The 15,210-nt window shown below is 43.1% G+C and overlaps 1 protein-coding gene and 1 pseudogene across 2 annotated transcripts; one reads left to right on the top strand and one right to left on the bottom strand.

Moving 5' to 3' along the window:
• Positions 1–6,901: 6,901 nt before the first annotated feature.
• On the top strand, positions 6,902–7,845 carry LOC311169822 (olfactory receptor 5A1-like; annotated as a pseudogene). The gene has a single exon. The product of its transcript is annotated as an olfactory receptor 5A1-like (transcript).
• Positions 7,846–14,032: 6,187 nt separating this feature from the next.
• Positions 14,033–14,998, bottom strand: LOC311169100 (olfactory receptor 5A2-like; the record flags this gene model as incomplete). The annotated part of the gene is made up of 1 exon (XM_084230819.1): positions 14,033–14,998. The coding sequence occupies one exon, from the start codon at positions 14,996–14,998 to the stop codon at positions 14,033–14,035; it is 966 nt and encodes a 321-aa protein (XP_084086945.1).
• Between the last annotated feature and the right edge of the window lie 212 nt (positions 14,999–15,210).

Raw genomic sequence — 15,210 nt, 5'->3', positions numbered from 1 at the left:
TTAGAGAAAGAAAATTAGCTATTGAGATCACTGAAAGAAACAAAGTGACTTCCAAAGAAAACTGTGATACGAAAAAGGAAGGAAGTTCTTCGAGAGAAGCACTCCTAGCAAAGGCATTAATTTAAAGGAATACCTGCCCATGTGCCCACTGACAACAATCAGGCTATGGAAACAAACTTAGTGTCAAAGGACAGCAGAGTAGGAAGATGAAATATATACACACAATGGAATTCTACTCAGCTATAAAAAAAAAATAAGATAAACTTTTGCCATTTGCTACAAAGTGGATGGAGCTGGAAGGAATTATGCTAAGTGAATTAAGTCAGAAGGAGAAAGACAATACAAAATGGTGACACATATATGGATATCAAGAAAAAAACAAAGGATCAGAAAGCCAAACCCATAACAAACTCTAGAAATCTGTAGAATTGTTGCTATGGGAGCGAAGAGGTTAGCATAAAAGGGTGAGGGAATATTATCTCAGTAAAAGAAGAGAGTTAGGATTGGGGATAAACTGATCCAGCAGATCTGAGGTTGTGAGAGTCAAATCCAATCAACTATAAGAATTTTCACTCTAACAAGGATCTAGAATAACTTAAGAAGCAAACCCGATAATACTGACCCTCCCTTGGAATGAGAAAATGCTGTCCCTAGAGGGTGGTATAGATTTCACCTGTCATGACTTCTGATTAGAGTGATAACAATTATTTACAAAGCAAGACCAAGATGCTCAAAAATAAAGAGCCAGGGCCTCCCCTAGTAGCGCAGCAGTTGAGTGCTGGGCTCGAAGCTGCCCGCAGCCTCTGCAGCGCCCGTTCAATCCCCGGCCACCAGCGAGGGTCCCACATGGCACGCAGACCTCTCTTGCCACGCCCGCTGCTCCCCTCAGCAGTGTATTTCATCAGTCTGCCTGTTCTGTTCCCCACTCTGACTCTGGTGAGTTCTCTCACCCTCCCGCGTTTCTGACTGTACCCAGCGCTTGTATAAATAAATAAATAAATCTTTTTTTAAAAAATAAAATAAAGAGCCAATTATAAATGAACAATGTCTGTGTTGGATACGCAAGGGTAGAGTCTCTGTCAACCTAGGCTATATGAAAGTTGAGAATGAGGGAAACGATGTCTTAATAAATTCACCGGGATATAGCCATAAACTCTCCAAATCCTAACTTCAAAATATCATATTGGATTAAACTTAAGAATTTAAGGCAGAATTTAAGTGAACATCAAAAAGCATAAAAACAAGCAGCATATAAAAGCAGATAAACACCATAGAAATTACAGATGTTCAGAAGACATTGTTGTGAGATTCAACTCAAAAGTTAGCGTCTACTATGCTATGCTTCTCTGTGTGTTGACAGCTTCTCCTAACATAGGATTAGTTTTCAGTTTTGTTTAACATTTTTGAATACTTATTTTAATGAGGTTATTTTAATTGCTTCTAAGTGAAGTCCAGGAAAAAATCCAAAAGTTCTTAGCATAAAACATGACATTGATTCTCCAACTAGAATTTGCAGCTTTGTCTCAGTTGGTATTTCATGACTCCTGACGAGTGAAAACTTCAACCTGTAGACATTCAGTCTGTCACCAGGCCGTAGAAACAGAGCTAAGGTACACGATAGAAATGTATTTGGAGGTTCCAGGAGTCATTCAAAGACACGTACAAGAGCAAAGCAGGAGGTTAGCTGTCCTAGGAGCTGAATTCAGGCTCTTGAACTCTCCTGACTGCAGATTTGACTCTGAAACAAAGCTCTGAAGAAGACCTCCAGAAACCCACGCAGCCAGATAACTCACAACTGAGATAACTGAACAATCCACCCACATCCCAGACACCTGCATCTACACTATCCCCCAGCCACTGGACTGTTGCTGCCACCTAGTGGACAGCCTGCGTTCTAGGGTCAGTTTTAAGGGGTGTTTTGGGGGAATGAAATCCACCTGAGGAGGACGTGTGGCAAGAAGATCCTCCTCAAACTCACTTGCCCTAAGCACCATCCATGTGCTCCACCTGCACTCGTTTCTATCCCGCCTTTAATTCTCTCAAAGAAACCAGCCCCGGGAGATGCACTAACTCCTGAGTATATTGTCAGTGATGAACGACACCATGAAACAAAAATGTTTAGTAAGGCTAAGAACAGGTAAGTCATGATTTCATAGTTGTGGTGCCGTTTTAATAAATCAGATTATTTCATTTTTTAATCAATTTTATTGATTGGCCATCCATTTGCACAACTACATCAGGTGCCATCAAGTTGACTGACCTTACTAGTCCTCCCCCTAAGGGGATTTTCAGCAAGGGAACACAGTCCCACCCAAGTGTGGGTCCAGCCTCTGACACTGGGAGTTCAAGTCGCCCCTCCCACCTCCCAGAAGAATGAGATCTAAGAGTCTTCAGGCAGAGCCTGGCCCAGCTCTGTGATGAGTCCACAGTTGGGGAAGTACTGGTGACAGAGACCTTGTCACTCCCTTGCAAAGACTCGGTGGGCTCGTGCTCACAACCACACACCACACATGCTGGATGACGCCAAGAACAACTTTAAGGGGAAAGGCTTCTAACATCTCTAACATCTTCTGACATCTCCCTCCTTCTAACATCTCTCTTCCATAGGTTTCTATGGAAGAGAATGAATTTCTGGTTGAAGGTGCTATTGGCCATATCCACACAGTTCCGTGCGCCTGAGTTCCAAATCATTGCAGGGACAACACACTCACAGCAGGGCTTAGTGTCTCCTTCTTGATTCAAATGTTAGATCGATCCCTTCCTAGCTGCAAAATTCTGCACTTGTTTAGCTCCTCCAAATTTCTGTTTGCCCTTCTGAAAGGGGGCTTTTGGAGGATTTGGTGAGTTAAAATATGTAAGGCAGCTAGAGGGCTTAGCACCTAGTAGGTGCTCAGGAATGGTGTTCCCATGCATTTCAGTTACATCATGCTAGAGTTTCTGAGAAGGAGTAAAAATCAGTGTGTGTATATATATATATATGTATATTTCCATATAGAGGTTATATTATATCTATTATATTACATTTACTGTATCATGTTAATTATATTGTATTGTGTTTATTATATCATAATGAGCTACAGAGACCCACTCTGACCTCTCGATGGCTGTTCACCTTGCCCTGTGTGTTCCGCTGCTGTGCTGACTTTGCTTATCACGTTCTACGAAAAAAGATCATGATTAGCCTTCGGGGATTGGACATATTGGGCATTATGATGGAGTTTAATAAGCATTGTCTCAGAGCATTGCTTTGTCTTTCAAAAAAGACCCACAAGGGCAAGAAACATCTTCAAGAAGAGAGAGGAATCTCCCTCAAATCCACCCCCATCTCTGAAATGCTTTCAAAATAGCCCAATAGCAGATATCAGCAGACAAAGAAGAACTCTGTCCAAATTACAGCCTCCCTGATTTCATTGTGTATCATTTCCTTCCAATTTTTGTGTCCACAAACACACATTTTTTGCAACAAGTGGATATTCTGAACTCTGAAGACCCAACCAACCTCCAATTTGCTTTTGAAACTCATTAGCACCTCGGTGACTAGACGTGACCAAGGCCTATTAGACTCCATCCAAAGCAGAATTCAAGACAGATAACAGCTACAGGACAGACAGACGAGGGGGAGAGGGTGAGTGCTGCTGTTCATCGCTCACTTTTTGTCTTCATGCCCATGTTACTGTCCACTTCATTGGGCACTCTAGAGCCGCAAGTTCATAGATGTCTGCGGAGTTATGTGGCTCTTCTCTGCTCAATTCTATTGGTTTTTCCCCCAATTCGGTTCCAGTCTTCTTCCTTACTGTCCCTTTGATGGGCCTCCTGAACCGTGTTTGAGCTCTGGCAACTAGGAAGAGAATTTAAAAAGAGTGAAACTTCTGGAGGGATTGCTCTGCCCTTGAACACAGCCTCAGTTACTAGTGAGTAGTCTGATTAGTACTTTGGAAGGACAGACTTTCCACAGCAGACTTTCCAAATATGTCAGGGACCTTTCACCTCTAAAACCCTCCTTCTCTTTTCTGACTCATGCCTTGACACTGCTTGAATTCTCACCTTGCATTGAGAGGGTTTCTTTCAGTTCCCAGTCATTTGTGCACTCAGATGAAAGAGAGACATGCAAGAATAAGAATTTGTGGACACCAGGCTTCTTCAAAGATGACAGGAGGAAGCATCATGGGGTGAAGGACAGAGCCTAGGTCAGGAGAGATGGTGGATCACAGACAACCCACAGCAAATCCAATTTGGTGGAGATTCTCTTTGTCGTTATCCATTTTTTTCTCTCCCATCACCGACCACATCTGTTAAGTTCAGACTAGGTAAATTTAGTTATAAAACTTAACATTTTCTTGCAGATATTTGATGAAAAGTGAGCTGAGTCATAAATCAAGTCCACCAGTTCCTGAGTGTGTAAGGAACTCTTCTAGGTACTTCACTTTGCCTTATTATTCTAACTTCACCATAACTTTGAAGTCTAGAGTTCGTCACAAAAGATCTATGAATCCAATGAAGCCACTGAGCCTCTCAAATCCTCTGGCTTCAGCTCTGTAAGATGGGTGTTGACCAACCTATATCACAGGGGTGAAGGAGTCCAGACTCAGAACAAACCCAGCCTCCCTGAGCTTGCTGAAAAGTGAAGATTTCCTCTCTCTCTCAAGGGAAGAGGCACCTCGTCATGAGCAGAGTTCAGATGGAGCAGATGTAAGTGCCCCATACAGTCCTTAAGATACTTTCCATTTCATGTTCTAGAACATTCCATTCCTCAACCTCACTCCCAAAACTCTTAAAAACACTTGTGGTACATGGTTAAGATATGTAGTACGTGGTTCCTGTCTATAGATAAGCAACTTCAACCTACCACCAGAGGAGGAGTGTGTCCACCTAAGACTTGATTATGTAAGATTCTTTAAGGAATAATTGCTGTTAATAGCAATCACACTCCCAATTCATGTCCTGCCGCAAGGCCCTTGAACTTTTCACACATGATCTTAAGCAATCCTCACATGGCTCTGTTAAATAGTCACTGCCATCCTCCTTTTAGGAGAACTTCAAACTCCTAAATGAGGTGTCTAATACCCCCTGGTTGGCAAGAAGCAGAACCAGGCTTGTCCTGAGGCCTACCCAGAGCCATAACTCACTCTATCTAGCCCCCCTTTTCCATTTCCCTGAGCCCCAATTACCCTGAACCCCAATTACCCTGGGGCTTTCTATGCAGACTCAGCCTCTACTTCAGTCAATGGCCAACCTCACACAAAACGGGGGCAAGCAGAATTGTATGTTTCAGCTCCCAGTCTCTCCAGGGGACTCTACTATGCAGCAGATGAAGCCAAACTTTGTCCTTTCTTTCCTTCCTTTTATCTGTGGGTAAGAATCCTCCCCTGGTTCTTGGAATTCCACACACCTTTCACGTGGCCGCATGGGATAAAGCTTAAGTCACATGACCGGCGTGGGAGCGGGGTAAGGTATCCTGAGACGCTGCACAAGTAAGTGGTGTGGCAGTGGCTGAAAGAGGCTTCCCATTCTCTCAATATATAAATTTGTGCAGTTTAGTGATGAAGAATCTGTGGCAGGAGCTGCTGAAAAGAAACGTGGCCACGAATTCCAAGGGCATCTCTCTGTGCAAGTTCCAAGAAGAAAGTTTAGAAGTCCATGAGATCTTGGCTGGTAACAGGTATAAAAAAATTGAAAATTTGGGGATAATAAAATGAAGTGGCTATTCTAAATTGGACATTAAAAATTCATAGTAAATGGGGAACGTGATGCTTCCCAAACTGTGAAGCTACGGACTTGGAATGATTTCTGAGATGGATGTCAGTTACTGAGGTATGTTTGCTAGGATACAAATACCCACCAGAATGTTAAGAGCTGTTATTGCAAGAGATGCAATGTTGTGATTTTCAGCTTCAAGATTTTTTTGCATTGACTGGAAATTGGACGTGATTATTAGCTTGAATATTTCACAGTTGTGTATTGCTCAAATTACTGTTCTCACATATTGCTTCGAAATGCATAAAATAACAATTTCTATTTTGAAACATAGAATGAATTTGTGAGATTCACTATAACGTAAGAGGTAGATAGAATAGACTGAAAATAGACTATCGTCAGTGTGCCTGTTCTATTCCCCGCTCTGGCTCTGGTGAATCCTCTCACCCACCTGCGCTTCTGACTATACCCAGTGCTTGTATAAATAAATAAATCTATTAAAAAATAGTATAAATGTGTTATTAAAAGATAAATGATGGATTAGTGTTTTATTATTAGATAATTATATATTAGTAGATAGTAGATGCTGAATTTATTATTGATGATACAGATCTATTATTCGGCAACTAGCATCTCTATATGCATCTGGCTTGATACTCTGCATCAAAGACAGTCTAAATGTGTGATTATTTCACAATATATTCTTGGATTTAGTTCCTTTACTCCAGTATCAAAATTTGAATAAAGTTAAATAAAGAGTTATTTCAGGTATGATGTGGCTTATCTGGAACACACAAAATGGTGTTTATAACACCTTTCTCTTGGTGCTTTCTAGGTGTCACTTTACCTATGTGAAGTGGGTACTGTCACTGTTTTAAAGATTAAGCAATTGAAGTCTGGAACAGGTAGCTACCTCACCAGAGGAACACAGCCACTCCATGGTGGAGACAGTTGCTGATGGTAGAGTCTGAACCTCAAGTTAAAGCTCATGTCAACCACCCCATGCTATGTTTCAAAGCAAATATTTAAGACAGTCTCTACGATTGCCATCTGTGAGGAAGAGAGAGCAGGAATCAGCATTAAGTCAGTCTGTGCAGTGCCCTGCCCTCCTTCTTGTGCATTTTGTGATTATTTGGTGACCCAACCTGTCAAGTAGATTCCGTGATGACCCCAAATCTGCCTCTTCTCCTTGTGATCCAGGAGAAACATGTCCCCAGCCAGGGCCGGGAACAGCTCCTCTGTGACCATGTTCATCCTCCTGGTATTTTCAGACCATCCAGAACTCCATGTCCCCCTCTTTGTGACCTTCTTGGCCATCTACCTCATGACCGTGGGCTTAACCTGGCACTCATTTACTGATCAGAGATGACCCCCATCGGCACTTGCCCATGTATTTCTTCCTCAGCCTCTTGTCCTTCATTGACAATTGCTACTCTTCCTCAGTGGCTCCCAATATGCTCACTGACTTCTTCCAGGAGCAGAAGACCATCTCCTTCCTAGGCTGTGCGGCCAGGTTCTTTTTCTTTGCGGGCATGGGCCTCACCGAGTGCTTCCTCCTGATGGCCATGGTATATGACCACTATGCAGCCATCTCCAGCCCCCTGCTCTACACAGCCATCATGTCCCCGGGCCTGTGTACACACCTGGTGCTTGGGGCATATGCGGGTGGCTTCCTGAGTGCCCTGACCCAGTCCCGCTCCATATTTCGACTCCATTTTTGCAGACCCAATGTCATCAACCACTTCTTCTGTGACCTCCCACCTGTCCTGGCACTCTCTTTCTCTGACATCTTCCTCAGTCAGGTGGTGAACTTCTTGGTGGTGGTGGCCATTGGAGGGACATCATTCCTCATCCTCCTGATCTCCTACAGCTACATCGTGGCCGCCGTCATGAAGATCCGCTCAGCAGAAGGCCGGATGAATGCCTCCAACACGTGCGCCTCACACCTGATGGTGGTGACTGCTGTTCGGGATGGCACTTTTCATGTACCTGTGGCCCAGCTCCAGCTACTCGCTGAGCAGGGACAATGTGGTAACTGTGTTCTACTCACTGGCGATTCCCATACTGAACCCCCTCATTTACAGTCTGAGGAACAAAGAGACCAAAGACGTCCTGTGGAAAGTACTAGGGAAGAAGAAAGTGTCTTACTAGCTCATGATGGGAAACCTACTTCTCCAAACCCCCAGAGACTCAAATGACCCATAGCATCTACCTCCACCTCTGGTTTAGGCACAAGAGATCTCCAGTGGGCATATTTGAAAATGGAGAATCCTCCTGCCAGATTCCTCTCCCCATTCTTCATGGCCCTCTATCTACTGACCACACCATGGATATTCGGGGGGATGAAGAGATATTTTAGGAAAAAGAAGTCCCCAGGACGACCTATTCTCACAGGTAATACAGCAACCACCTGTCACTTGGTGCTTAGTATGTCCTGGGAACCAAGGCATTTAGTTACACTCATTGCAGCACAGTAATACAGCCCCACCCTGTATCCCAGATGAGGAATTGAGTCCCAGAAGATTAGCTAGACCTGCCGAGCCTCACAGGAAATGAGGGCAGATCTCCATCCCGAACCAGGCCACTCAGATCCCAGGCTACCTGCTCTGCCTTCCACCTTCAACAACAAACAGCCCTGAAGCTGAACAGCCATCTAACCCTATTACTAGCATGTGGCAGGTCCAGAACAATACACTAAGTAGAGCCAAGGTCAATTACTGGAAACTGATGTCTACTCCTTTAACACTTTCTCCAAGATAACCCTGCTGGACTCCCACCCCGGCCACCAAATAATCTGCCAAATAAAAACTGAAGGACACTGCCCTTTGTAGCCATTTCTCTTTCAGCTGTGTAGGACCTTCAGAATGTGGGGTCCTTGTACCAATCAGGACTTCTCTTAGTCTCAGTCTCCTGAACTGCCTGCTTAGTGTTGCCCTTGATCTTGGCCACACCAGTCACTCACCACTTCGGTCCCCCTGCATTTCATGGTCAGCCGCTCCGGGATTATCACACACTTCCCTCCAGCTCTCTTCTGTCTGAATCAATTGCTCCTATAAAACCCTTGTTTCTCCATCTGAATGGATTAGCCACTACTACCCCATACAGAGTATTATTTTCCATTGTCTCAGAGAGATTCATCCCTGGATATCATGTGAAAGTATCACCCCTGCATGGAGTGGAGGGTGCCTAGAATGGACTGTCCCACATGTTCGTTTCTGCTAAACTTACTCTCAAAGGCAGTGGCCCCTCCCCTTCCAACACACTCACTTTTCCATTAGAGCAGGTCTGTTGGACATGCAAATAAAAAAATTTTTAATTGATTTCATCATTCAGGTAAGTCGATTAACTATTTCCCTCATATCTGGACGGTCATAAACCACAGGGGAGGAGAGATCTCTATGTTAGATCTGAGCTCTCAGCCTCCTATGATGGATGGATAGATGGAGAGATGATAGATGGATGGATAGATAGATAGATAGATAGATAGATAGATAGATAGATAGATAGATGATGGACACACAGATGGAATACTAAACCCACTTCACCTCTAAAAAAACCTTCATTTGAACTTTCATATCTTCATTTTTTTCTGTATTTCTCTATTTAGCATGTGTCAGCATGAAGTCATGACATACAACACATCCATTCCCAAGAGTCCCCATTCTTTAAATGCCCCTTTAAATGTGCACTCACACTGTGCCCACAACTACATATAAGCTTTTTCAAATTTTTATTTCCTCACCATTGGCTTACAGTGCTCCAAGTTTTGGGGGAGTACAGCTTCACACCTCAAATATAACCTTTATGTACATCCTCTGAACTGGAAGCCTCAATAGCCCCACCAGAAAGACAATAAAATCTCAAGTGAGCAACAGAAACTGAGCCTCAAATACAGCAATACAGCATCATGGTAACCTTAAGATGCACAACAAGCAAATGGCAGTTGGAACAAGAAGCAAACACCATCTTAGTATCCAAAGTCCCCTGAACACTAAACTAGTCTCTTTCCATCCATTTCTGCCAACACAGAGGCCAGGGCAAGGCTGGGCTTCCACCAACCTCCCTTCCCTCTCTCCTTCACTCAGGATCCAGCTTGCATCATGGTCTGACCTCAATCCCAATCTTCCCCTACTCTCTCCACATTTCTCCTCACAGAAATTGCCTTTACTAAAACCTTTGCATATTCAATCCTGTCTTGGTGTCTGCTTCTTGAAATGCCTGGCCTCACACAAATGCATTCTTCATAAACTTCCAAAGAATAAACAATATAAATATCTATCAAGATGAGGATGAGCAAAGGAGCTATATTCTGCAATGGGATGGCAGAGTGATAAGTATAACAAAGCATAGCTACAAGCAACAGAATGGATTGGCCTTACAAGCATAATGTTAAGCAAAAGATGTCAGACACAAAATAATGGCAATAATGTGGTCTCATGCAAATAAAGTTCAAATCAGGCAAATTACCTATGTTATTTATGGATGCACAAGTTGTTAAAATATTTTTAAAAGCCAGGGGTGACCATAAAAGTTGAATTGTGGTTAACTTTAGTGGTCAAAGGACTAGGTTGTCAGGATTTAATGCTCAGGACTTCTGAAGTGCTAGCAACATTTCATTTCTTCATTTGAGTGATGGTTACACAAAATTGTTCTTTAACTATCACTTACTTTGCTGAAAGTGAGTTTCAACTTACAATGAAAGTTTTCTTGGGGCCTCCCTGGTGGCACTTCATCACACTTCATTACACTTCATCACACTATGAAACAATCCACAGCCTCTCAGCACGAGTTCAATACCCGGCTGGCCAGGGAGAAACCCACAGGGCACAGCTGGCCTCTCCTGTCTCGCCTGCTACTCCCCTCAGCAGTGTATTTCATCAGTCTGCCTGTTCTGTTCCCTGCTCTGTCTCTGGTGAATCCTCTCACCCTCCCGCACATCTGGCCTGTTCCCTGGCTCTTGTATAAATAAAAAAATAAATCTTAAATTTATATATGTTTGCACACCTATGTCCATTGTAGCATTATTTATAGTAGCTAAGATATTGAAACAACCTAAGCATCCACTGATAGATGAATGAATAAAGAAGATGTAGTATTCGTGTACATGGAATACTATGAAGTCATAAAAAAGAATAACATAAAGCCATTTGCAACAACAGGGATGGACCTGGAGGATATTATGCTAGGTGAAATGAGTCAAATGGAAAACTAAAAATTCCATATGATTTATCCATAATTGGAGTCTAAAATAACTTAGCAAGTAACAGAAATAAAACAAAACTCTTAGATAAAGAGAATAAATTGATTGTTACCAAAGGGGAGGGGAGGGGAGTAGAGGGCTGGCTGAAATGGTTATTTCATTAATTTCTATAACCTACTGATTACACACAACCATATTTGCAAATGTTTCTAAAGTCTTATAAATATAATAAATATTTATATGTATAAAATTATATACAGTCAAAATTAATAAAAGCACATTTTGCTTTTATTCCAAAGCTGTACTTACAGCCCAGTTTAAAAATTCAGCCTCACACACAGAACGGAGGGCAAGGGAGGGTCCATACTGGGGTGGGAAGAACACAGGGGCTGTGGGGGTGGGTCATAGGGGCTGTGAGGGTGGGGGAACTACGGGGACCATGCCTGAGGAGAGAGATCAGATACTGTCCAAAAATGAACAGCAATGTAGAAAATTTAAAAAGTTCAATCAATCAATAAGCAAATAAATAAAATTCAGCCTCAGTGTGTAAGAGATGCCTGAAAACACAAGTTCAGTGACCCATACATACACAGAAGCCAAAATAAACAGCTTTCCTGATACATTTTAATTTATCTGAAAAACTGAATAACTCAGAGAGAAAGAGAAGGAAGTAAATTGGTGAATGTGTCCTACCAGTTCTGATGAGCTGGAACCCCAATAACACGCTGAAAACTGGCCAAATGCCAAGAGAGCCCCCAAGGCCCACGCGTCTGCTTATATACCAAACCTGGCTCCTCCACGCCACTCTCACTTCCCAGCAACCCTCCCTTCGGTGATGATGAGATGATGTATTTGTAGTCCTTAGTACTTGGATCTCCTTGGTCTGGAGTGGGCATAGAATCCATGAAACCTGTGTTTGTGGTTCAGGGCATCGTTTCCCCCCAACACTTTACGTGTAGACCAGAGGGGACTCTCATACCTGCACAGTCCCAAGAGCAGTATTACATGTGGAAGGTCTTAGCCAACATTAGAAAGGGAGAAGGAGCATGAGAAGGGAGGATACACTGGCAAAGGGAATTAAACAGCATAAATCACGGGAAAACATACTTTTTTTTAAAGATTTATGTATTTATTTTTAAATGATTTATTTATGTATCTATTTATTAATTAATTAATTTATTTATTTATTTAACAAGCATTGAGTACAGTCAGAAGCGCGGGAGAGTGAGAGAATTCACTAGAGCCAGAGCAGGGAGCAGAACAGGCAGAAGGACCGAAGTATACTGCTGAGGGCAACAGCGGGCAGCAGGAGAGGTCTGCGCGCCATGTGGGACCCTCCTCCAGTGGCAGGGGAGCAGCTGGGGATCGAACCAGCGCTGCAGAGGCCGCGGGCAGCTTCGCAACCCAGCGCTCAACCGCTGCGCCACCAGGGAGGCCCTGGAAAACATATTTTAAAAGGTGAAGGGGAAATGGTTACTGGTTAATAAAGAGAGTGAGGTACCCAGGTAGCTGATGGTGTTGGCATGAGCTATCATTTCCACTTACGACCACCCCCATAAACTGAGTCCTTCCTGTTTCCCTAAGGACTGCTTCTTAAATGCAGAGAAGAGGGAGAGATGGGAGAAAGGGCATGCCTTCCTAGATGTCTCAATCTGAGTAGACTGGCCAGAGCTTCTTGCTCTGTCTCCTTTTAGCACAGTAACACTTGACCAATTGATTATGTCAGCCAGCATTTTTTGCCATAAACCAAAAACTGGGCAAAGTCTTCTTCATGCATAGCTTCACTAAATTGTTGTATTAATTCTGAGGTAGACAGAATAAATATCCCCATTTTGCAGATTAGGAAAACAGAGCTTGTAGGTAGCTCAGTTAAGACTAGATAATTACAAAATAGCAGAGATGAGATGAGCATCATGGGTCCGATGGCCGGAGAACAAACAATCTTAAGTATTCTTAGCTTTGGTCTCCACTGATCCGCTTTTCAATGCATCAAAGTTTCTACCACACTAAAGAAATGTCTTGCATCCCTTTGGCTCAAAGAGAAAACATGGACATGTGTAAAGTACTATAGGATAATAATAATGAAGAATAATAATACATATCTTGAACACATGCAGCAGACAATGAGGGTTTCATACACCAGCTCATTTCATTCTTCCCATTAACACTATGGATTATTAACTCTCAGTATTCCTGTTCTACAGAGGAGGAGATGAGGCACACTGAGACCAAGTAACTTGCCCTGGACACACAGGTAGATACTTATTTACTCCCTCAATTATGGCCTCCCCAAGACAGGCCACAGCAGAGCAAATTTATTCTAGTATTTAATGCCAGTTCAAGGACACATCAACTTGCAAATAAAGGTGGAGGGAAAACCATTCTCTTCTTCCTTGGCTAAATTCTCTTCTAGAAGTTCATAGATAATGGGTGAGAGGTGGGAAACTTTCCAATGGAAGGTATGCGCCTCTTCCATCGCTTCCTGAAAAACTTTGTAGATTAGAAAACTGTTACTTTGGGTTGAAATAATGATTCCTGGTCTCAATCATTTCACTGACTAATTTTTGCAGTTGTGTGAATGGTGTTGGCCCATTTGTTCAGTCACTAAGACCCTAACCAGAAGTTTTGCATCTCTGTCCTGCCTTAATATAACTAAATAGCTGGACTCTACCTCTGCAAATCAACACGGCCATGAATCTCACATAGGAGAGTGTGTCTGCCTGTGAAGGGAAGCGTTTGCAAAACTTAGAAAAGAAATCAACTCTGTTTAGAAAAAGAACACCTTTCCTCGGTGACTATACTCTCATTCCTGCCCTACCTGAAGAATCACCACGCTGTATGCTAGACGAACATTTCCCCAATGTTTAGCTCTTGGGGACTGAAACTCTATTTCGATGTCCCAAGTTATTCAGACTTTATCGTGGTGAAGATTTCTGCTACAGTGAGCATTTAAGATCCCAAGCAATACAATGCTACTCATTCCAGAAATTAATTATGGTCCAACTGTTTCCCAGGAGTCATTACATTAATTGATTAGGGGAATCTGGAAAGGTAGGGAAGAGAAAACCTGCTTAACACCCATCACTGTGTAGGTCAATCAGTCCAAAACAACTTGAAAATCTTCACAACTGACTCTGCTCAGCGGCAGAAAAATGAGAGCCCTTGGGAAAGAACGTGAGCCCTTGCTGCAGCTTTCCTCACGGCGCTTTTAATCTCCTTGTTCCTAAGACTGTAGATGATGGGATTCAGCATAGGGATCACCAAGGAATAGATTATGGACACCACCTTGTCCCTGTTTAGGGAGTAGCTGGACCTAGGCCGCATGTACATGAAGAGGGCAGAACCATAGAAGAGAGTCACGGCAGTCAGGTGAGAGGCACAGGTGCTGAAGGCCTTGCTCCTACCTGTAGCTGAGCTGATCTTCAGGACAGCAGAAACGATGTAACCATAAGAGATGAGGATCACAAGGACAGATGCTATTCCGTCGATGACACCCATGATGAAATTCACCACCTCGCTGATGAAGGTATCAGAGCAGGACAAAATCAGGACTGGAGGGAGGTCACAGAAGAAGTGGTTGATCATGTTGGGCCCACAGAAATCATGGTGATAGACAGAGTAGGTTTCAATAAAAGAGCTAAAGAATCCACCCACGTAGGCACCAGCCACCATCCTCAAACAAAGTGTATGGGATACCAGGGCTGTGTAGAGCAATGGGTTACAGATGGCGGCATAGCGGTCATAGGCCATGGCTGCCAAAAGGAAACATTCAGTCAGCCCCATGCCACAAATGAAAAAATATTGGGTGGCACAGCCAACAAAGGAAATGGCTTTCTGCCCTGTGATGATGTCAGAGAGCATCTTGGGAGTCGTGGAGGACACGTAGCAAATGTCCAGGAAGGAGAGGTTACCAAGGAAGAAGTACATGGGCGTGTGCAAGTGGGAATCCATCTTGATGAGGGTGATGAGGCTCAGGTTCCAGCCCAGGGTCAGGAGGTAGATGCCCAGAAAGAGCACAAAAAGAAGAATCTTTATTTGAGGCTGATCTGAAAATCCCAGGAGGATGAATTTTGTCACAACTGTGTTATTTCTTCCCACAGCCATAGGCCTGCATCCTGCACGAAGGAAAGAAGCAATTCTGTGATCAGTTGGATTTTATTTGTTACTATGGTAGTGATCATACCACAGGGAGCAACAAGTTATGTATGCCATATGCTATATGTGTATTTTTTAATTACTAGAAGATAATTTCATTTTAGACAAGTTTTTATACTAGTCACTATATAAAATGCATTTAAAAAGTCAACAAAGTTGGC

This window comes from Talpa europaea (assembly GCF_964194135.1).
Source record: "Talpa europaea genome assembly, chromosome: 1".
NCBI classification, from domain to species: Eukaryota; Metazoa; Chordata; class Mammalia; order Eulipotyphla; family Talpidae; genus Talpa; species Talpa europaea.
The sequence above is the reverse complement of the archived record's forward strand: the minus strand, read 5'-3'. Positions and strand labels throughout refer to the sequence as shown.